Raw genomic sequence first — 23,915 nt, forward strand, 5'->3', positions numbered from 1 at the left:
TCTTCCATTTATTGAAGGCCTCATCTGTGCCATGGCCTGCCAGGCCATTTATGTCCTTTATTACTAATCCCCACAACCACTGGTGGGCAGAACTGGAGGGAGCTAAGGCTCCAAGAGGTCATTCAGCTAGTAAATATCAGGGAGGCATTCAATCTCTGCTCCCCCAAGAGCCTGTATTTTCCTGCTCTCCCACCACCTCTAGCAGTGTACAAACTGCTGCCTTCTTACACTAATCTGTTTTTACTTCTGTCTGTGTAATGTACAGTAGTCCTTGTTTAACGTGGTTGATAGGTTCTTGGAAACTGTGACTTTAAGTAAAATGACGTTTGGCAGGTCCTTGAATAATATTGTTTCCTTCAATGTCATTTCATTATAACTTTGATGATAAAAAATTGATTCATTATGCTTCGTTTCACTTAAAGTCACAGTTTCCAAAAACCTATCAACAACATTAACTGGGGACTTACTGTACTTTATCTCCAATTCTCGCATCCTTTCATATCAATTAGAATTCACCTTTCTGCACCTTCCTGGTAGCCACCTGAGACTTCCAGCTTCTCATGGAGAATCTACTGCTTTGAATGCTGAGAGCCTTTTTCTAGTCCCATACCCTACACTGTCCTTGACCTGGAAAAGTTCAGTGAACAGTTTTGTATAAAAGAACCCCCATTGCCTTCCATGTGGCTAAAAGTAAAAAACCCAAGGCTTCTGGTGAAACATCACATAGCATCCTCTTCAGCTTTTCAACTTGTTCCCCTCTGTGGTATGACCGTTTATAAACTCCTCATAAGCCATTACTTACCCCTCCTTTAAAACAAACAGGGTAATTACTGTTTTGTGATCGCCTCTTTATTCCCAGCAAGTCCAAACAATAGACTTAAGAAATAAATAGTATTTATTCTTAAATGGCTATATCAGCATGTTTTTCTTTTTAAAATTTGCATGTCTTAAGTATATTTTCAAACGAATGTCTGAGTGGTAAATGGCTAAAGAAAATGAGCACCTGGTTATATTTTGATTCCTTTCTTGCCAGACCTTACCTGTTATTTAATTATTCCAAGTCATAATCATTTTTACTGAACTGATAAACTATGCTACTATGACATATCCAGCTTTCTAAACTTAACAAAAATTCCTTCCCAAGATTTCAGGCCAATTTGTCATGTATCCTGTTGGCTCTCCTCCTCTGCCAGAAGTTTCCTCCTCTAATCAAATAATTATTTTCTCTTAAGAGTAGGATTTACTTTGCCATTCTATCTCTTCTTTCTCCTCCTTACCACTAATCCAAAAGAAGTAATCTACTCTCTTCTCGAAAAAATGGGGTGCTAGCTGGGCATGGTGACTCACCCTTAATCCCAGCACTTTGGGAGGCCGAGGTGTGAGGATCACTTGAAGCCAGGAGTTTGAGACCAGCCTGGGCTACAAAGTGAGACCTCATCTCTGAAAAAAAAAAAAAAAAAAATGCATGCATCATTTCAACTGCTACTAAATCTGGCTTAAAACTGGATTATGGATTCCTTCTTCAATTAGAGTTACCATAGCAATTATCTCTCACCATAATTAAATGGAAGGGAGCTTTTATGATGAAATGAATGTGAAGCTCAGAGACAAAGATCCACTCGCACCCTTAGTCTTGTTACTAGCATACAGCCATGATCAAAAGTTACCTAACTTCTCTGACCTTTGAGTCTTCACTTATAATTTGAGTATAATTAAATTAGATATTTAATTCAAGTGGATTAAGGATTTAGTTAGATGGTACCATGCTTGGCACTTAATTTCTTCACCGCACAAAAACATATTAACATTTACTAAAGAGCTTATACAAACTATTGAAAAATTTAAACAGTCTGTTGATAGGTGTACTGAGTTCTATACAATGTTATCACCTGTGTATGTTCGTGTATCTGCCACCATAGTCAAGACACTGAGCAGTTCTAGCAACACAGGAATCCCTCCCGTTGCACTTTTATAATCACACCCTCTCTCCCCTCTCCACCATCCTTAACCCCTGCAATCATTGCTCTGTCCTTGACTTGTAAAATTTTGTCAATTCAAAAATGTTATGTAAATGGAATGATACAGTATGTAACCTTTTGAGATTGTTTTTTTTTCACTCAGCATAATTCCCTAGAGATTCTTCCGAGTTGTGTGTATTGATAGTGGGCTGCGTTTTATTGCTGAGCGGTGTTCCATGGTGTGGCTGTACCTGGGCTGACTCCAGGTTTTGGCTATTAAAATAATGCTGCCTTAAACATTTGTGTACAGATTATTATGTGAACATAAGCTTCTATTTCTCTGGGACAGATTCCTAATTTGCAGTTGTTAGGTCATGTAGTAATTACATGTTTAGTTTTAAAAATAAACTGCCAAACTGTTTTCTCGAATGGCTCTACTCTTATATTCCCCTCCTCAGCAATGTATGAAAGACTCAGTTTCTTTCCCAACTTTTGGTGGTGGTACTGTAGCTTATTTTGAAGCCAAATTTGTGATCATTTTCTTTACCTGAGCTAACCAAATAAATTTGCTGGAGACCCATGTGGAGTGACTAGATTTAGAAAAGAATGCAGTCATATGTGATATGCCACAGTCTAGTCATATGCCACATCAGGGCACATCAGAAGCTGTCCCCGCTAACTCCCACCCCCCAGAAAATTCATTCACTTAACTTTTAACAGACTAACTTTATATGATAGGTCAATTTGAATTTGAGATATTGGCCCCTTCAGTCTCTACATCGTGAACAAAAAGGGCTTGGCTTTCCTTTTGTCAACAGTGGGCCCAGGCTCCTCTATTAATATTGGGAAATAGGACTGGATATAATTTGTTTCTTTCTCCCTTGACAATTTTATTGTCTTCTAGAGGAAAAAGATGTTTTTTGAAAAGATTTTTGGGCACCCAAATCAGCACCTTTGAGTTTGCACTGGTCTAGAAATGAAGACACCAGAGTAGGAGATAGAAGACCTGTGTCTCAGTCCTGGCCTAATTAGCTATGTCACTTTAATCCGACTCCCTTCTCGAGGATGGTTTGCTCAGCTATGTAAAATGGTTGGACTAGATCAACAGCTCTCAAACCTAGCAAGCATCAGAATCACCTGGACAACCTATTAAAACACCCCTTGCTAGGCCCTACCCCTAGATTCAGTAAGTCTGGACTGGGCACAGTAATTTGCCTTTTTAACACATTCTCAAATGAGGCCAGCAATGTTGGTCCAGAGACAACACCTGAGAAGCACTGGGCTGGACTATTTGAAAGTGTTTCCTGGGACTGTCAGTCAATACCACCCTCTCCCAAGCCCTGTGCCCCTGCCAAACTCCCCAGATTTGCTTTCTGGTGAAATACGTTATGCACTTACTCTTTTTTTTTTTTAAGTGATGCAGATGTGTAGTAAAATCTAATGCAGCAATTAAAGATATCCTAGAATAATATTATTTGAAAATTACCTCAATATATATTACATTTAGTTTTAGAAGCACTATTTCACAAAACAGCTATATGGAATTGTCCAGAAAAATAGAAATAAAAATCTAGAAATATATATCCAAAATGTTAATAGTAGTTATCCCTAAGTGATGTAGCCACAAAATTTTTCTTTTTTGTGTGTACCTTTCTGTGTTTTGTAAGTTTGTCTATAATTCATATAATCATAAATCACGTATTTAAACAGGAATTATGGTAGGCAATATAAGTCTCGACTTCCCTAAGTTTCAATAATTGCAGTAAAGAACTTGTTGAATATCAACCAATAGAAGTAAGGCTTTTTTATTTCTGGTGTGAAATAAAATTGTCCAGGATGGTTTTCAAAGGCAGGTATGACCCTCCTTATCCCTTCCTCTTAAAAAATGTGTTAGGTCACCTTTTGCCATTCTTCCTACTGGGTAGAATTATTCCCTCATGCACAAGTAGCCCTGGCCTCAGGGCCACTCGTTAAGTATCTCAATACTGCCTGCGTAGTGTTTCCATGACACTTCTCGACTGATAACTAGTGGGATCCACAGTCGCAACCTTACAAGCTATTTCCTCCTCTTTCCTTCGCAGTGGGTCAGAAAGCATGTTGTCTGCATGAAGCAAGTGTTCTTCTTGGTTGCATGTCTGTTAAAAGAATTAATATTTACAGCTAAAATAGGAATTTAAAAATTGCCACTGAACTAAATGTATTTAAATGACAGAACCCATTCATCTGTGGAAATCTATTTTGTTCCACAATATAGGGGTTCATGCCCCTCCTGGGATTTCTAGTTGTAGTGATATTGTAAGCATACCATTTCTTCACCAGCCATGCTTCTTAACCTTAATGTAAGAGTGGGCATGGTTTCCTTTAAATATGATATATTAAAATGGTTTTGCTGCTAAAGTCACCTCTCCTTAAGCAATTGAAAATATTTCAATTGATACTATAGAAAAGCACTTTATTTCTGAGCTCTAGAAACTCTGTTTCTGAATAAACTTGCTTGGTCAGAGGCATGTCGCCAATAGGGCAGCACAGTGTTGATTTTCAAAACACCACTCTAGGCCAAAGCTGCAGCAGTGCCACTGTTCCCTTCTGCAGGTTCCTTCCTGCAGATATTCCATAGGAAGGAGAAATTAAAGGGACTTTTTGATTTGTGAGTGTGTATGCATGTATTGAGGTAGCACCATTTTATATCTTGTGTTTTGACACCCACCCATATTGGTATCCTAGAATTATTTCCTTACAAATGTTTCGTGCTTCAGAGGCAATATATTTTTATGTAATATCAGAAGACTGCTATATCAATGTCGGCCCCATCGGTTTGCTCTCATTAGTAAAGTTACTAGATTTGTTTTATATGACTGGGAGCATCAGAACTGCTTGTTCACTACAGTGTTACAATAGCACCATCCAATGCCAACAATACTGTCCGTAGTCCAGTTATTCTAAAAGAAGTGAGAAGTTCACATCTAGGACTTACTTGCTTTTGTTGAAGAATAGGATGAAGATCCAGTAACTGCTATAGTGGTCCTTGATTTCAGCCCCATCTAGAAATGAAAAGGCACCAGTAGTCCTCTTCCCTCTGCCACATACACATCTCTTAAAGTACTTCTCATCCTGTAAGTGGACTGTGGGCCTTCTACCTAGATGTCTGCTGGAAGACATAACAAGGCTCAGCCTAACTTTTTAAATCAACAAGCTTTTTAGTTAAATGTAAATTTTCATAGTGCCTCATGGCTTAAAGCAAATACAGGGTGAAAGTTTAATTTACGGATACCCATCTTTTTTTCTCTCTACCTTTTAAAAGTTCTTACGGAATGTGTGCAGAAAGTCCGGGGTTGGAAGGCTACACTGATGTTCCCTTAGTCTATTGTTTCTGTCCCTTACACACATAATTGTTGCCAATTTGGAGGGACAGGATCTTCTTCCTCATTGGACTGCTTCTCACATTTTTGGTGTTTTGTTTGGTCCTTCCTTTTTGCCAGTCATTCATTTAGCAGGCCAGCATCCTAGGGGGATCAAGTGTGTGCCAAACTCCGTGCCATGCTGGGGTTTATGGCTCTCTTTGCCTCCTCTTGGGTAGTGTCTCAGGAGGCTCTCTTGCTTTCATAATGCAAAAATAGTCTTGTTTCTCCCAGCAGGTGTTAAGGTCCATCTTAAATTTACTCCACCTTATTGGAATCACCTAATTCCTTGACTTCCTCTCCCGCTCTCATTTTAGCAGGAGGCGGAAATTCCTTCTCAGTGTGCTCTGTGGCTGGAACAATCAGTGTCACATAGGCGATAATTAACGATTGAATGAATGAAGCTAGCCTCCCAGCCCGGAGAGAGAAATATCTTTAAAAAAAATTTTTTTTATGATACTTTAAGTTCTGGGGTACATGTGCAGAACGTGCAGTTTTGTTACATAGGTATACATGTGCCATGGTGGTTTGCTGCACCCATCATCCCATCACCTACATTAGGTATTTCTCCTAATGCTATCCCTCCCCTAGCCCCTCACCGCCCAACAGGCCCCAGTGTGTGATCTTCCTCTCCCTGTGTCCATGTGTTCTCATTGTTCAGCTCCCACTTATGAGTGAGAACATGCAGTGTTTGGTTTTCTGTTCTTGTGTTAATTTGCTGAGAATAATGATTTCCAGCTTCATCCATGTCCCTGCAAAGGACATGAACTCATCCTTTTTATGGCTGCATAGTATTCCATGGTGTATATGTGCCACATTTTCTTTATTCAGTCTGTCATCAGTGGGCATTTGGGTTGGTTCCAAGTCTTTGCTATTGTGAACAGTGCTGCGATAAACACACGTGTGCGTGTATCTTTATAGTAGAATGATTTATAGTCCTTTGGGTATATACCCAGTAATGGGATTGCTGGGTCAAATGATATTTCTAGTTCTAGATCCTTGAGGAATCACCATTCTGTCTTCCACAATGGTTGAACTAATTTACACTCCCACCAACAGTGTAAAAGCATTCCTATTTCTCCACATCCTCTCCAGCATCTGTTGTTTCCTGACTTTTTAATGATCACCATTCTAACTGGCATTTGATGATATCTCATTGTGGTTTTGATTTGCATTTCTCTAATGACCAGTGATGATGAGCTTTTTCTCATATGTTTGTTGGCTGCATCAGTGTCTTCTTTTGAGAAGTGTCTATTCATATCCTGCGCCCACTTTTTGATGGGGTTGTTTGTTTTCTTGTAAATTTGTTTCAGTTCTTTATAGATTCTGGATATTAGTCCTTTGTCAGATGGATAGATTGCAAGAATTTTCTCCCATTCTGTAGGATGCCTGTTCACTCTGATGATAGTTGCTTTTGAGAGGAATATCTTTTAGTATTTATCCAACACAAAAAGTTGATTCTAGGGTATCCTCAACATGGACGCGATTAATGCCAAATTAGTAAGTTAGTAAAAACTACCTAATCCCAATATTATTTTAAGACATCAAGTGTATTTGCTAGCTGCTAGAAAAAGTTGTAGTTTTTCATTTTATTTTTGTTTTTACATTTATATTGTATGTTTTGTAAAGGAAATTTGGATCTTGGAAACTAGATTTTATTTTATTTAATTAATTAGTTTATTTATTTTTGAGATGGAGTCTCACTCTGTCACCCAGGCTGTGGAGTTCAGTGGTGGGATCTCAGCTCACTGCAACCTCTGCCTCCTGGGTTCACACGATTCTCCTGCCTCAGTCTCCCAAGTAGCTGGGATTACAGGCACCCACCACCGTACCCATCTAATTTTTGTGTTTTTAGTAGAGAGGGGGTTTCACCATGTTGGCCAGGCTGGTCTCGAACTCCTGACCTCAGGTGATCCACCCACCTCAGCCTCCCAAAGTGCTGGGATTACAGGTGTGAGCCACCGCGCCTGGCCAAGAAGTTGGATTTTATAATATAAGGGCATAAACTTTCCTTGTCCTTTTCCTTTTCCACCATAAAAACGGCCTGTTTTAGATCATAACTTTGAACATGCACTGGACAAAAATACATATCTAAAGGAAAGTTTTGTGTTTTTTTTTTTAAGTCAACAATGTCCTTTTTAAAAGGAACATTTGTGTCTGTCTACTTAGTGTAAAGAGTCCTTTCTAAAGCCTTTCTATGTAGCCAGCCTTGATAATATGTCTTTTTAGTGATTGAAATTCTAAGGCCAGGCAGAGTGGCTCATGCCTGTAATCCCAGCACTTTGGGAGGCTGAGGCGGGTGGATCACGAGGTCAGGAGTTCGAGACCATCCTGACCGACATGATGAAACCCCATCTCTACTAAAAATACAAAAATTAGCTGGTGTGGTGGCATGCACCTGTAATCCCAGCTACTCAGGAGGCTGAGGCAGGAGAATTGCTTGAACCCAGGAGGCAGAGGTTGCTGAGCCAAGATCAGGCCACTGCACTCCAGCCTGGGCAACAGAGCAAGACTCCCTCTCAAAAAAAAAAGAAAAAACAAAACAGAGGAAAAGAAATTCTAAATCAATGTTGAGAAATCAGTTATTATAAATTTGTTATCTAGGGTAAAATAACATTAAAAAATGTTTAACGTGTCACACAAATGTATTAATGCATCCCAAACTTACATTTGGTCAATGATACATCAACCTGGCCATGTTTATTGTGGTTTAAGAAGACTGTTTTTAGAGATTACTCAAAGCAGAGACATCATTTTTTAGATGTCTTAACATCCTGTCCCTCTCTCCATTTCCAAGTGTCACTATTCAGTTGTACAGAACTAAGTCAAATCTTATAACCGACAGGAAAGGGTTGTTTTTTGTTTTTTAAAATAATTATTTATACTTCGTAACTATATTCCGGAAATATAACAACCAACAAAACTTTAAGCTGCAGCTATAGTCATATGCTCTGAGAAGCTTTAAAACTTTTACTTTGGGGAATAAAACTAAAAAGATGAAATTCAGAGATCTTTCTCAGTGTAGTGGAACAAAATAAAATTATCCTCTCTTAAAATAAATGGCAGTTAGGGGAAGTAATTTTTCTTGTCATGGGGAAATGGTAGGGAACACAAAATCAGCATTTGAAATATGTTAACTCACAGTGTTTTAAATGTAAGGAATAAAATGCATTGTATAGTACCTGTTCCCAAGGATGATTGCAGTTTCATGTTGTCTTTAAAAATACATAATGTGCTCGGCAAATGAAACTATAAAAACCAGATGAAAAGAAGACATTAAGCCAAATTTTAAACTTTTTCTTTTTCACTGGGAGGGTCCATTTTGCATTGTTTAATTTAATCAGCTCAGCCTCTTTTGTAGTTGTTCCTCATCTTCGGTTCATATTCGCAGGCATGCAAAAGAAATCTTTTGATAGTTGAGGCAATACCAAAGATTGGAAGTCTCTAAGCCTCTGTAGTTTGCTGTCATTCATCTGTGAAGTTATAGTGGGAAAAGCATGGATTAGAAATCGATTTCTTTCTAAGCCCACCATTGTCACCTAACAGCTTTGCTACCTGAGCAAGTTTCATAAGTTTTCTGAGCTTCTGTTTCTTCATATGTAAAACAAAGTTTCAAATGCCTGCTTTACTAAACCATAGGACTGTGCTGTGGATGGAAAAAATCAAAGTAGGCTTAATAAAGTGTTTTACAAATTTCATGTACATCCTGTTAGAATTCCCATTTTGTGGATGAGGAAAGGCTGAATGGGGCTAGCTGATAATTCTTTGTTTTAGGGGCTCTCTACATTGTAGGAGAACGTCCCTGGCCTCTGTCCACTGGATGCCAGTAGCACCCCCTCCCAGTTACGTTGACAACTGAAAATGTCTCCAGATACTGCCAAACGCCCGTCAGTACACAAAATCACCTCAAGTTGAAAGTCACTATTCTGTATAGCTAAAATTCTTAACCATTTTCTTTTTTTCTTCTTTTTGAGACAGACTCTCCATCTGTCAGCCAGGCTGGAGTGCAGTAGCGTGATCTTGGCTCACTGCAACCTCTGCCACATGGGTTCAAGTGAGTCTCATGCCTCAGCCTCCCAAGTAGCAGGGGTTACAGGTACCTGCCACCACGCCTGGCTAATTTTTGTATTTTTAGTAGAGACAGGGTTTTACCATATTGGCAGGCTGTTCTCAAACTCCTAACCTCAAGCCATCTGCCTGCCTTGGCCTCGCAAAGTGCTGGGATTACAGGCCACTGTGAGCCACTGTGCCGGCCTCTTAACCATTTTCGTAATGTCATTTATCAGTGTTATCCTTATGCTAAGTATTTCCTGGTTGGAATACGCCATGACATAGCAATTTTCAGAATTACAAAAGAGGTAAATGGTTTTCTTCCATTGTCTTTCTGTTTGAAGATAAGCAGCGTCATTGTCTTCTTTGTACAGTTGTAAGCTTCCTGCTCCTGTAAACTGTCTATGTAGAAGCAGAATGTCGCCTGCCAGGGATGCTGCCCACAGTGAGCCCTAAGTCAGACTCAATGACTTCTGGCCTTCCTTCCTCTGTCTGTTATAACAGGCTCTACTGGCCTCTCTTCTCATCTGGTATATTCACAGGCTTCTAATATCTCTTGTCAGCTGAGAGACAGGGGAAACACATGGATTTTCCTAATCATTATTATTAGGTTTTGAAGGGAAGGTGAGGGTTAAAGACAGAGAGAGTTGGCGGCTCTACAGAAATGCAGGTTTTATGTCCAGCACAAGACCTGCAGAGGTGGGGGACCAGTTAATGCCAGCCAGAGCCCACTGCTGCTTACAGGCTGGGGTACTTATAGGTATGGATGGGAGGGGTCTGGGCAGTGTGGCTTGCCACCAGGCAGGATACTGATAAGATGTCCCTATGATCAGGCAGTTTGGCCCTTTCTCCAGTGGGATGTCATAGGATGTTCCTTGGGCCTTTGTCCAGCAAGATATGATAGGGATGTTCCTTCAGTTGGGCCTTTGCCTGGCAGGGTATGATAAGAAAGTCAGGTGGTTGGGCAGGATGTTTCTCATGGTCCGAACCCCCATGGAACGTTTCACTTTGACCAGGGACTGTGAAATGGTGGGGGGGCAGGGGCGGGGGCGAGGCTTACAAAATGGTGCAGCTTGAACTAACAATGATCTCATTTGAGCTTCACAGTAAGCTCTTGAGGTTTGCATCAATTATCCGTGTTTACATTTTGTTTAGGAATCAACCTTTCTTCTCTGCTGCTCCTTCCAATTTGGTGTTCTCTTGATAGAGAAACTCAGCAGGAAGTTGATATGGAAACTCAGCAGGTGCCTTTCTCACCAGCACCCTATGAAGGGTAACATCCTTCTGAATTACTCAGCATAAAGCAGATGCCTTCTGCCCTGTGTGACCCTCCCTTTCCCTTTTCTTTTAACAGAGATAGTTAAATACACACCTCTTTTTACTGCATTCGGGGACTTAAGGACAAAATTTCCTGATGCTATTGACAGATGTCCCATACTTCCCCAAGAGTAGAATGTTTTTACTTCTGTTGCTCACACCTAATACGAGCTTCCCAAGCCTCCCATACTTCAGATCTATCTCTGCTCGATACTTGACTCTCTTCCTCATATTGGCACAGTTCCCAATTTATTGTCACCCCGAACTAAACCTTTCTAAACGTTTATGATTGACTTTGTTATGTTTGTTTCTGTTTTCAAAACTATTGGGAAATTAGATGCATTTCATCTAGGCCTCATTACATAGTCTGAAAATATTTTGTACATAAGACTGTGTGAATTAATTTTTTTTAACTCTAGGTTTTAAGATGAATTGCTGCTGACCAACCAATATAAGTGAAAGTATCACGATGACCTAGGAGAGACTGGTATAATTACCTACAGGGATGAGGACCTGGAATCGCCTAGGAATGAGACTCAGAATTCTAAATATGGAAGGTCCAAAACAATAGTTGTGAACCAATGGGAACAAGGACTGGATTACGTCATAGCAATATAACTTTAGTTTCAATTAAAACTCTATTTTTCTCCTTTAAAATGCATGTGAATCATCTTAATTACTGTATGGTTCATTAAAAAAAAAAAGACTAATTGGCTCCTGCTGTAAAATACAATGTCTAGATCCACTAAGAGTCATTTTTCTGTTTAAATCAGCGTATGGTCTTATTGACCAGACTTACCTGATTCTGATTTGATGTACATGCAGCCATTTTGTCATATTATAGAAGTAAAGCATTGTGGGTTTTTCTTCCTTCTCCAGGTGGCCTTTTTGAAGATGTAACTATTAGAGCTGGGCATTCTCCTCCCCCGGCAGACAGCTCTCAAGCAGGAGCACACTGAGGCCAGCAGTCAGCTCAGGAGGCATCAATTACAAAGACAAGAAGCAGAGCTATGGGCTAAGAGCATTGCACTGAAGTTCTAAGTTTACTTGTTTGCATATATTCTCTAAGAGAAGAGTTAACTTTAGATCTTTGAAAACCCAGGACTGTGAAGAAAGTCGTAGTAGCAGGTTGAGGCAAGTATAGAAGTTACATCTCTATTTCCCACAGAGAGGAATATTCACATATGTGCCAGCACCACCTGGAAGGTTATTAGCTAATGGAGACCCATCTGTCCTGTGTGGAATCCAGTGAGGAATTTTACTGGTGGAACTGAATGTTAACTGCTATAAATCCTAGGAAATAAACTTTTAAAGAGTTTCTCAGGATCATTTAAAACAAAGTTTAAAAAAGAAAAATAGAAAACATTTTATACTTTATTCAGAGGAGATGCTCAGTAGATGTTTGTTGAATGAATGATTATCAAATTAAAGGATTTCCCATTTATGCAAATCTGCATGTGTTTCTTTTGTTATTTCCTTTACGATACATTATTGCAAATTAATAAATATACCTTACTAGCATCCTGTTACAGAGTTGTTCTATTCTTTGTGTACCAGCACAAGCGGTGAGGAAACCTTTCAGTGAGAAGGATAGAGCTACAGGGAATCCCACAGAGTACAGGCTAGCTCCTAATTTCACAGGGAACGTTTGAGACTTGCCTAGAATCACACAGCTAGGATCAAAGCTGGGACTGGAGCTAGGCAGGTCCATCTCCTCTGCCCAAGATCTGAGCCATCCCTCTCTGACATCCTCCTTTTCTGCTCCAGGATCAGAAGGACAGTCTCTGGATTTGCGAATATCCTTGCTGCTCAATTGGCATTAATCTCCACAGACCACCTGATACATCTTGCCTCAAAAACCCTGAGTTTTCTATCCGCAAATTTTCTGGCTGGGCACGGTGGCTCACGCCTGTAATTCCAGCACTTTGGGAGGCCGAGGCGGGCGGATCACGAGGTCAGGAGATCGAGACCATCCTGGCTAACACGGTGAAACCCCGTCTCTACTAAAAATACAAAAAATTAGCTGGGCGAGGTGGCAGGCGCCTGTAGTCCCAGCTACGCGGGAGGCTGAGGCAGGAGAGTGGCGTGAACCCTGGGGGGGCGGAGCCTGCAGTGAGCCGAGATCGCGCCACTGCACTCCAGCCTGGGTGAAAAAGCGAGACTCCGTCTCAAAAAAAAAAAAAAAAAAAAAAAAAAAAAAATTTCTAACTTTTTTTTTTTTTTGAAATGGAGTTTAGCTTTCGTTGCCCAGCTGGAGATCTCGGCTCACTGCAGCCTCCGCCTCTGGGGTTCAAGCAATTTGCCTGCCGCAGGCTCCCGAGTAGCTGGGATTACAGGCACCCACCATCATGCCTGGCTAATTTTTTGTATTTTTAGTAGAGACAGGGTTTCGCCATATTGGCCAGGCTGGTCTCGAACTCGTGACCTCAGGTGATCCACCCACCTCAGCCTTCTAAAGTGCTCGGATTACAGGCGTGAGCCACTACGCCCGGCCTCTAACATTCTTAACACAGGTATCACTTGGCATTTTATGATTGGGTGAACTTTTCATGATTTCTTCTTCCTGGCGGTGCAACCAAAACACTTGTCTTACTAGCAGAGCAGTGGTATGGTGCCCCTAATTCTGTAACTTGTAGACTGACATAGGAATAATACCCAACTGTTGATCCTGCACAGTCATTTTATTAAGCACAGTTTGAAACGTTGAAGTCCTTAGTGATACATCCAAGACTCACAGCCACAGAAGAGAATTAGTTTGGCTTCACTTAAGCTACTAGACTCCCAAACGTCATGCTGACTTTCCATGCTTTAGATTCCTATCTGTCAGTACACAGCAGGGTTCCTCAGCCTCAATACTGTTTATATCTTTGTCTGGATAATTCTTTTTTGTGGGAGACTGCTCTCTGCATTGAAGGATGTTTAGCAACATCCCTGACCTCTACCCACTAGATTCCATTAGCACAGCCCCCTCCTCCACTCCAGTTGTGTTGACCAAAAATGTCTGTAGATATTGTTGTGATTGACAAAATTAGCTCCAGCTGAGAACCAGTGCTGTAGAAGATATGGCCTGAGAAACAAGATTTGGTGACTGTCTATGGAGTTGTGTATTGCCCATGACAGATCATTACAAAATCTGAATCTTCTTCTGGCATGTAGCCTAAGCTTAGTATACTATTTTTTTTTTCCCAAATGAGTACATTAGTGGTGAATACCTTTATGTGTGACTGTTTCTTAGAGTTCAGTTTGTATTGGTCTAATGTTGGAAATTGGAATAAATTAGATGAAGCAGAGTTTGGCCTGTGCATAAAAAAGAATTTTCTTCTGAGATAGTTTTTCTCCCTCTGGAAAAAAGCAGTGGCTATACTATCATACTAATATATGTTTATGATTTAGATCCTAAAGGTGCTTGTGATTGCACAGATAACTGTACTGCTCAAAAAAACCCAACTAATTTACTAACCTTGCCTCCCTAATAAAATCAAGTTGAGTCAAATGTAGTGAGACACCCTCATCTCACCTCTTCCTTGGGCCTTAGGAGGAACCAAGCCAGCCTTCTTTCTGATGGCACAGTGTGGGGAGTGGAGGTGGAATGACCATGACCATGAGAAGCTCTGAGGGACAGATGTAAGAGGAGGTCATGCAACACACACGTGCACATAAAGGGCAGGTTTCTGGCGACACTATAGTTACTGTGCTTTAAATTGCATCTGTCATGAATCACATAAATCTTGTCATGGTGAAGTTCCCAAGCTCAACAGGTCTCCACTGGATCTTCCACAGTTGGGAAGGGAGGGCCAGCACAGCTGAGCCAGTGCTCAAAGTGAGTTATTTACATCTAGTCACTGGGTAGGTCTGAGGGGTGACATGTCTGTACCTGTGAGAGTCTACTTTGGGGCTATAGGGCATGAAGGGAAAAGGGAAATGGCCCTTTCTATCTTTTTGTTGCTGTGGGTGGGTGAATTGGTGTGTATGAGACGCATGCACAGAAACAAAGAGACACAGGGATAGCATTAAAGACATTTAAATTTCATTATAAACCATGCTGGGAGGGTTAGACAGAATTGAAGCAGGCTGTACAATATTAATGTTGACCCTTGGAAGTTGTTCTACATTAGCCCCCTCTGTCTTGTGAGTATAATTCCACAATCTATTCAGTAGCATTCTTAGATAAGGATACCACAGAATGCAGACATGCATTGGTTACCAAGGACCTTTTAGTAAAACACCACATTTCTAGTCCCTTTTTTGTGTCTCTAAAATCTGCTGTAAACAAGTGGTTCTGTGAACTTGTTTTTATCTAGTATAAAGTTACAGTAAAATTACAGTGGATAGACCCTGCTGAAAACTTCTGTCGGCCACTCATTTTGGCAAACCTATATAGGTTTGTTCATTCAGTGAGGACTTTTAGAACATCTACTTCATTTCAAGCATAGTTACAGGTACTGCAGATAGAGATAATAAGACAAAGTCCTTGCCCTCATCGAGCTTACATTCTCATGGAGGAAGCAGACAAAAACAGAAGTACTATGTTTTATCATAAAATTATTATCTATAATTTCTGCAAAGCACAATAAGACAAAGATGGGTTAAGAAAGATTAGGTGCTATTTCAGACAGGGGTGGCTCAATTGAGCTTAAAGTGTATGTATACTGTATGGTACCATATATGGTTAAAATAATTCAATTCCATCAAGAGCTGCATTGTTAAAGGCCAACAAATCACATGCAAACTGCAGCCTTGCATCATTTTGCCAAAAGTAGCTTGACGAAACAAGGATCCACCGATATTAGCAAAGCGTGTTTGATTCCATAGATACCAGAAAAAAGAATCCGATTAGACCCAGACATGCTGATGTAACTGGCCTTGTGCAGGCCTTTTGGTAATTAAGTCTGCTCAGTAGCCACTGTTGTAAAAAGTGCTGACAGTGTTAAATAGTTTTCCTTTTGCATGATAAAGCCAGCCTCGTTGCTGTTCCTGTACATTTGTTTTTGCGCCTAATGTATAACAAATATTAATTGAGATCCACATTTCATTGTTATTCAGGAATGTAGGAATGATTGGTACGTCTTAGTCTACAGTTAGAGAAGAATCACCATTAATGTTACCCATCAGAGGAGTGTGTCCCACTAGATGCTTATTTAAGGGTTCTACGCATTCTTAAATCTTAAATACGCAAGACCACTCAATATGATTTAATGTAACCATTTCTCTTGTTTACATTTTAAGATGCTTTTACGTGTTAAGATACATTTTACCTTTTATGATACATTTTACATTGTAAGATACATTTGAGATTTCATCTACTGAATCAGAGCTCATCATCAAAACTTCATCTGGGAGAAAAAGTAAGAGGGAGTTAATGGAAATCAGTCATAAGAGGTAAATTCTCCAGTTTTAAGAAGAATGACAAACACATGATTGTTCAAAACAACATTTTAAAAAGCATCTAAACTGTACTACCATTCTTTTAAAAATATGTCCCTATTTCCATTCTGGAATAAACTAAATCAATTTGTTCTCAATCCCATTACATATAAATTATGAAACCCATTTTCAAGGCCACCCTTATTCTAGGATCCTTTGGTTACAAGGTACAATAAGCAGAGTGCAGGATTTGTGTCCTAGTCGTGTCTTTTAGTGGCCTTCCTGGGACCTTTGGCAGCTTTTCTGGTCAGAATGACAACTGCTGACCAGATGACTACATTTTCTTTATTCACCTTTCTCCCCTATTATACACAGCCTGATTAGTTTCTTTCTATAAATATTTCAATATTTTTATTTGATCCCTTTTTAACATTTCATGGATTAAAACTATTTTCTATTTTAATATTTGTTTTAGAAAAAAGATGAAAATGATTTTTATTGTCATAATTTGTATACACTCTATTTGTGTTTTGGTTGCAAATTTCAATAAATCTGCTTTTAAAAAAAAAAAACACCTAAATCATGAACACCGTAAGTGGTTAACTTAATTTCAAGCAGTAGCAGCAGTAGATTGCCTATATGGAGATTCTGGCTGAACTCTTCCTAAACTTAAGAAAAACAGGGCTTGTCAGCCTCTGCCCAGTACCCTTCCCAGCCTAAAAAGGACATGGCAGGCTTTCTGCAGATTGAAATTGGGAAAGAAATTGTAAATACAAAGCACTTTATAAGTGCCCACACACAAAAAAATGGAATCTTCTCTCTTTTTTCACTGGAAACCAGTGAAGGGAACCAGTCTTTGCTGAAAAGCATCTCTCTGACCTGTATCTCCCCTTACATTTCCCACACCCTCTTCCTCACTTCCGAGGCAATAGCATTTCTAGGAAGAAGAGCCAGAAATGCCAGCTTTGATCACTCCTGTGGTCCCTCTCCTGAACCCACACTCAGGGATTGATCACTATGTGACCCCTTCGCTTGAAACTTTGTCTTCATAGGATGGTGATATAAGTATCAAAATTAGTCATCATTAGTTTTAAGTTCCATAGTAGTACATATTAGACTCAGAAAGTATACCATCCAATATTCTTTTCTTTCTTTTCTTTTTTTTTTGAGATGGAGTATCGCTCTGTTGCCCAGGATGGAGTGCAGTGGCGCCATCTTGGCTCACCACAACCTCCATCTCCTGGGTTCAAGGGATTCTCTTGCCTCAGCCTCCCGAGTAGCTGGGACTGTAGGCGTGCACCACCACACCCGGCTAATTTTTGTATTTTTAGTAGCGATGGGATTTCACCATGTTGGCCAGACTGGTCTCGAGCACCTGACCTCAAGTGATCTGCCTGCCTCGGCCTCCCAAAGTGCTGGGATTATAGGTGTGAGCCACCACACCCAGCCCACTATTCTTTCTGGGAAAAAAAAAAAAATACTGTTACTGTCTCCTCCAAATACAGGGTTGGTTTGTTTTTTCTCTCTCTCCCCTTTTTTTTTTTTCGAGACAGAGTCTCGCTCTGTGGCCCAGTCTGGAGTGCAGTAGCAGTAGCATGATCTCAGCTCACTGTAGCCTCTGCCTCCTGGGTTTGAGTGATTCTCCTGCCTCAGCCTCCCAAGTAGACTACAGGCACCTGCCACCACACCCAGGTTTTTTTTTTTTTTTTTTGGTATTTTTAGTAGAGACAGGGTTTCACCATGTTGGCCAGGCTGGTCTTGAACTTCTGGCCTCAAGTGGTCCACCCGCCTTAGCCTCCCAAAGTGCTGAGATTACAGGCATGAGCCACCGCACTAGGCCCAAATAACGGTATTTTGAATAATAAACTCAATATAGGGCACTATAAATTCTCTGAATTGTTCATTTGATTATACATACTCTGTTTAGTGCCAATGTTAAAAAATTCTTGAAATAAGGTGCATAATGTAACAAAAGAATTGAAATAAAATTCCACATTTCAATTCAATACCATCTGAAAAGTGATGATGTCAAGAAAAAACGAAATAGTGGCCAAGCATAGACACTTTGTCTAGCACAGGCAAGAGATATTTATTGTTGATATCATGAGAAAATTAAGTTGAAATTTTTTTAAATTTCTAATCACCAGTAAGTTAGAAATGTGTGGGTTAAAAATCACTAGAGGAAACAAAGAGAACTTGATAAAGAAAACACATTTCCTATGTATCTTTGCAATCCCGTGACAATGGCTCCTGGCAATTTTAGAAGAACAAGCTTCAATGCTTGTGTTTACTTTTTTCCCTTTATTCCATCAAGCCAAGGATGTTCTCTACATCAGGAATCTCCAGCCCCCGGGCTATGGACCGGTACCAGCCTGTGGCCTATTAGAAACTGGGCTACACAGCAGGAGGTGAGTGGAGGGTGAGGAAGCATTACTGCCTGAGCTCTGCCTCCTGTCAGATCAGGTGGCATTAGATTCCCACAGGAGGTGAACCTTGTTCTGAACTGCATATGAGAGGGATCTAGGTTGCGTGCTCCTTATAAGAACCTAACCAATGGCTGGTGATCTGAGGTGGAACAGTTTCATCCCCCTTCCACCACAGGTCCATGGAAAAATTGTCTTCCACAAAACCAGTCCCTGGTGACAAAAAGGTTGAGGACCACTGCCTTACGTAAGCAAAGGCTACCACTTGTGGTTTTGCCAGTGTGGTTGTATTCCTTACACGGACATAAAGTGTTCCTGAAATGAGTCATTAGAGATTGCTTTGTATGAAAGAAAAATTAAGAATGGAGGTGAGAAAAAACACACAAGACAAACCGGCAAAGCAGTGAGTGATGATATCAAACTGCTGGTGTGGACCCCAGCGGTTGTGGAGTACAAAGAGGGCCCTCCCAATGGACAGAGAAGGCATCCTTGTCTGGATAAGGCAAGACTTTATGTGGGCCTTAAGTGATTATTAAGATTTGGACAGATGGGAAGAATGAGACACTCTGGAAGAATGAAACTTTGAAATAGTAAGAACATTTGGCTGGATCGGAGGAGTTGAGATTGGACTGTGAATAAGATAGGAAAGAGTTCTTCTTAGATTGTGGAAAGCTTTGAATGCCATCATGAACCTGCAGAACATTCTCCTTCCTTCTGACTTCTCAGTGCTCAAGCATAACATGAACAGAAAATATACATTTTTGTACCCTTGAGGGCTTTTTGAGCTCTAAAATGTAGATGCGGTAGTTAAGAGTGAGAGGGTTCTAGAATCTGCCTGCCTGGGCTGAAATTCCACCTGTGCAATCTTGAGCAAGTTATTAAAGCTCATCTTTAAAATGGGGTAAAAAATTGCATTTGTCTCATAGGGGTTATTTGAGCATTAAATGGATTAATGCATGCATAATGTTTAGAACAGCACCTGGCACACAGTATGCAATGCATTTTAGATACAGTGATTATTCTATGAATTTGCTGCTCTGCTACCCCTCCTTGTCATCCCCTATGGAATTGATTTTCTGAAGTTTTAAGCAGGAGAATAACATAAAAGTGATGCACTAAAAAAACCAATCTGGTTGCAGAACACAAGGTAGGTTGAGGAGAAGAAAAGACCTTTTGTTGCAAAACAAGAAGAGGTTTCCCGGTTCCAAAAACCTGCCAAAAAGTGTCTTGACCAAATAGCTTTGTCAGTGCTTTTTTTTTCTATTTTACTTTTAATTATTTGTGAAGGCCATTAAAGACACAACGGAATACATAGTTTTCCATCTCCAGTCAGCTTTGCTCTAACAAGGGACGTGACAACCCATTCTAGGCATTTTCGTACAGATATTTTTAAATGAGATCTTTTTCAGAATCTTCTCTTGCAAGCAGAAAAGCTTTTGCAAAAATCTTTAAGTGAGGAAAGGAATCCAGTACAGAAGTTTCTGACCAGGCATCAGACAGGGATGCCCTCCGGACTAAAGTTCAATTTACTTTTTATATAATTTCCAAAAGTACCAGGAATCTTTCTGTTCAGTGTCACTGGTTCTCAGGAGAACAAGGCAAAGCATCTTCCCTGGTGAACCAGTCCTACTCCCTTCTATTCGTATTTACCCATGCATTTTCCTTCTCAGAATTGTGCCGTGGGATCACCCCAGTGTGAAATCTCAGTGTTCCACCTGAAATACCATGATGGGAAGGAAGTTGTTGACTATGTTACTAAATTTCAGAGAAGTGAGCACTTTTATTTGTATTTAAAGAATAATTCAACACATTCTTGAAATGAATTAGGATGTAATATTTGAGTAAACTGTGTGTATGGAGCCGAACATAGGGGAGTAGACAATGAGGTGAAATGAGCAGGAATAAACCCTATTTATCTGATTCTTATCCTCACTTACTATTGAAAGTCCTGCCGCTCCCTGCGAAATACTCTCTAATTATGTCTAGGGTGCCTTCTGGGGTGCCCGTATGCATCATTTACCTCATGGCATCTGTCACTTTATTCCTTTTTTTCTCCAGCATCATTTGGTGCTGATGATGTTCACTGCTGCCCCATATGAGGTGTAGGCGCCTCTACTACCTGGAAGCCTCCAATGCAGCAAAAGAGTGAAACGGTCTTGGAAACTTCAATAAGCCAAAGTTTCAGTGTCTAGAGTATAGATGGAAGGAGAAGGTTGATCCCTCCACCATGTGTTGCACTTTGGGACACAGATCCCAAAATGGGTGTTTCCCTGCACCCCAGTGTCTATAATTATAGTTTCTTATTGAAAGCTGCTCTTTTTAATGTTTTAAAATTTGAAATTATCATCCCAGCCCAGGGGCTAGACTTGAAAACAAATTTTGAGTACCATATACTCAAATGCTAAAACACCATTTTTGAGCCAAACCCAAATGCAGAATTATCTCTTCTTCCAAAATGAGGTTCTCCCAGAAGTTCTCTTGGTCCTGCACGTAAATAGATTCAGGGCAGAAATCTCAGGTGTTAGCACTGTGTGGGGTTCAACCTGGGACTAAAATTTAATTACATTTTTTTGCCTATTCTACCTTTATAGAAGTGCTATAACACAAGCTTTGACCATTCTTGTTCTCTTTTAGTTTTAAAGCAGTTATGTGGCATTGCCAACTTTAAGTTTGTGACTGTGGCTTTGGTGAAAGTATATTAGACTGAGTTGATTTTTGCAACTCCTTTCTATCCTGGGAAAGCTGTCTTCTCTGTATCTTAGGCCATTCAATTTTATTTTACTGAGAAAATTGCTGTGGAACAAAACTTTCAGGTGGTGCTTCCAACTAAACTTGGGAATCAATTTATAATGATTCTTGTGTTTTATTTTATGTAATAAAATTAAGGAACAGTTGAACTTTTTGAAGGGTGGGCGCTCTTTAAGGGCAGGTCCAGTATTTTATTCATCTTCTTAATCCTGTGCTTAGCACGATGCCTAATGCAGAGAAGGAATTCAGTAAACGTTGGCTTCATTAATTACTGTACTGGGGACGTTCATATTGGAAAACTAGAAAAGTTGGGTCAACAGGGTATGATTGATTTGAGTTAATCCATTCTTACAAAATGTTTATGACTCTCTCTGGCTGTTAAAAGGTTCTATATCCTTTAAGGTTTCTTTCCAATATCACTTCCTCTGAGAGACATTTTCCTTATTCCTCCCAGACTAAAAACATTTATTTCTTTTTTGAAAATATACTTTTCAAAAATAAAACGATTAAGTCTTTTGTCCTGTTGGAAATGTATTGAAGACATTTGCTCACGTGTAAAATGCAGATGAACCTTCACTTCTTGTTAGATTATATGGTCTTAGATGAATATAATGACCAGGTTTACAAGTCCATTCTATGTCCTGACTGTTTCTTGACCTGGTTTGGAAACTTTGTGTAAAGTGGCGCTTTATCTCTTATTAATTCCGAAGATGACAGACACAGAAATTTATTGTCTAGTTAGTAGAAGCTGCATTCTCTGATTAGCTGCCTTGCCCTTTTTGAAGCTTTGATTTATTGGGGCGGAGCAAGCACTGGTTTTTGTATGTGCTGAAAGGAAACTAGGGTAAGGAATAATTTATAGTTCTCTCTTTGTGGCTGAAAAACAAAGGTTATTTTCATTATATTGCTATAGGAACTGTTCTAAAACAGAAGAAAGATACTGTAATAAGTAGAAACCCAAAGAATGACATTGAGCTACTGTTTCAGATAACTTAAAAACATTGTTAAAGTTATAGTTTGAAGCAGATTGGCCCTTCTGCTTCAAAATCTCTTATCTTAATTTTACAGGGAACAACGTCTTTTCCAGTCTGGCATCAGCTCTGTGCAGAGTAGCATTTCTGCAGCTCTCAGGCAAGTTACACTTGCCAAAACAAAGCATAGGTGGAAGGTAGCTGGGAAGAACTGGCTGGTAGCATTTTTAGCCTGGGAAAGTGCTGCCAAAGAGGAATCCAAAATAGAGGTGCCAAGTATTCAATTGTCCACAAAAAAACAGTAGCAAACATTAGACATTATCACATTTGTTTGGGGTTTCCCAAACTTTTCTTTTCTCCTTTTTTATATTCTGATAAAGCCTTTATTTTGGTGAGGTGCTTTGCTATACGATCCCTCTGTTAAAAGGTTTTAGGAAACCCCTACAGCATGAGAGTATTTGCTGTAATAGGATAAACTCCGGATTTCCCCTTCTAAGCCAGTCAAGCCTTTTTTAATCATCACAGTGAGGGTGCAAGCTTTTCCAATCTCATGGATAATTCCAAATTCAAACCCTGGCTCCGAGAGTCAAGAGTAAGTAGGATTTCAGGATCTTGTGTAGAGAGTAAGATGAGCAGTAGGGAATCGGTTCCTTTGGAGAGCATTGTAAGTGGAGAGCAGCAGCAAATGACGGGAGGAAGGAAAGTTCTGGGTGTGTTCGTGGAATGGTAAATAATTTGGCTTACTAACAGCTGATATTTTTAGGCATTTTCAATATGCCAGGTATTCCCTGGCATTAATTAATTTATTTGTGGGAACATTTTACAGAAGATACTTTAGTTACCACCAGTTTATATGTGAGGAAACTGATGAGGCTTAGAGAAATCCAATAACTCACCTAAGGTCATACAGCTAGAGAGAGGCAGAAATAGTATGTGATTCTAGGATGGCTGAGTTCCGCATGAATGTTAACCACAGCGCTATCTATAGCCTTCAGGTGGGACAGAGAAAGAGAAGAGGGCCTTTTTTCAGAGGAAGAAAAAGCAGCAGAGAAGTGATAGATACTCTGGAAACTGTAGAGCACTCAGCCTCTTTTTCTAATAGTGTGCTGGACATCTCCGTATGAACATAGTATCTGCCCTTCAAATCCAACTGATCTAAAAACCAAGCTCATTATCTCTTCCTCCCCTTGAAGGTGGTATCCAGGTTACAGCATCATCACCAGATGCTCAGGCACCCAGGCCAGAACCCTTGGAATCAAGGTACAGCCCCTCCTCATAATCCTCCTCCTCTGTGAGTCTCTCTCTCCCCTCTTATTCTAGTCTGACTGCTTCTTCTCTGCTTCCCACCCACGTATTCCTACCTGGCGGCATTGTCACAACTACCAACTTACCAAAGTCCCTTTCTCCCTGTGTCCTCCTAGCTCCAATGCATCCTGCAGTTGCTGGCTAGAAAATTTTCCAAAACCAGGACTCTGATCATGCCACTCTCCTCCAAACTTCATGTCTCCTTCTTACATGCAGGATTCTCTCCAGACCTCTCAGCCTGGCTTTCAAGGTCCTCCACAACTGAATCCTGCAATTGACTGAATGTTTCTGTCCCCTTAAAATTCATGTATTGAAATCTGAACCCTCAATGAGATGGTATTAGGAGGTGGGGCCTTTTGGAAGGCAAGTAAGTCGTGACAG

At 40.1% G+C, this 23,915-nt stretch overlaps 1 protein-coding gene across 7 annotated transcripts in view; it reads left to right on the forward strand.

Annotated features, from left to right (window-relative positions):
* Positions 1-23,915, forward strand: part of UBE3D (ubiquitin protein ligase E3D) — a 186,335-nt gene that overhangs the window by 157,142 nt on the left and 5,278 nt on the right. For 2 of the 7 annotated variants that reach the window (XR_004026703.1, XR_004026702.1), the window contains exons 10-11: positions 23,423-23,489; positions 23,751-23,901. Coding sequence is in view for 5 of the 7 variants with exons in the window: in XM_030798152.1 (XP_030654012.1) it covers positions 10,562-10,679; positions 11,603-11,682 (198 nt within the window). In the remaining 2 variants the exon portion in view is untranslated. Of the gene's footprint in view, positions 1-10,561; positions 10,680-11,142; positions 12,174-23,422; positions 23,902-23,915 lie in introns of those variants that run through there. The other 5 variants (XM_030798155.1, XM_003258276.3, XM_030798152.1 and 2 more) reach the window with 4 other exon arrangements.

Source organism: Nomascus leucogenys, chromosome 18 (assembly GCF_006542625.1).
Source record: "Nomascus leucogenys isolate Asia chromosome 18, Asia_NLE_v1, whole genome shotgun sequence".
In the NCBI taxonomy this organism is placed as follows: Eukaryota; Metazoa; Chordata; class Mammalia; order Primates; family Hylobatidae; genus Nomascus; species Nomascus leucogenys.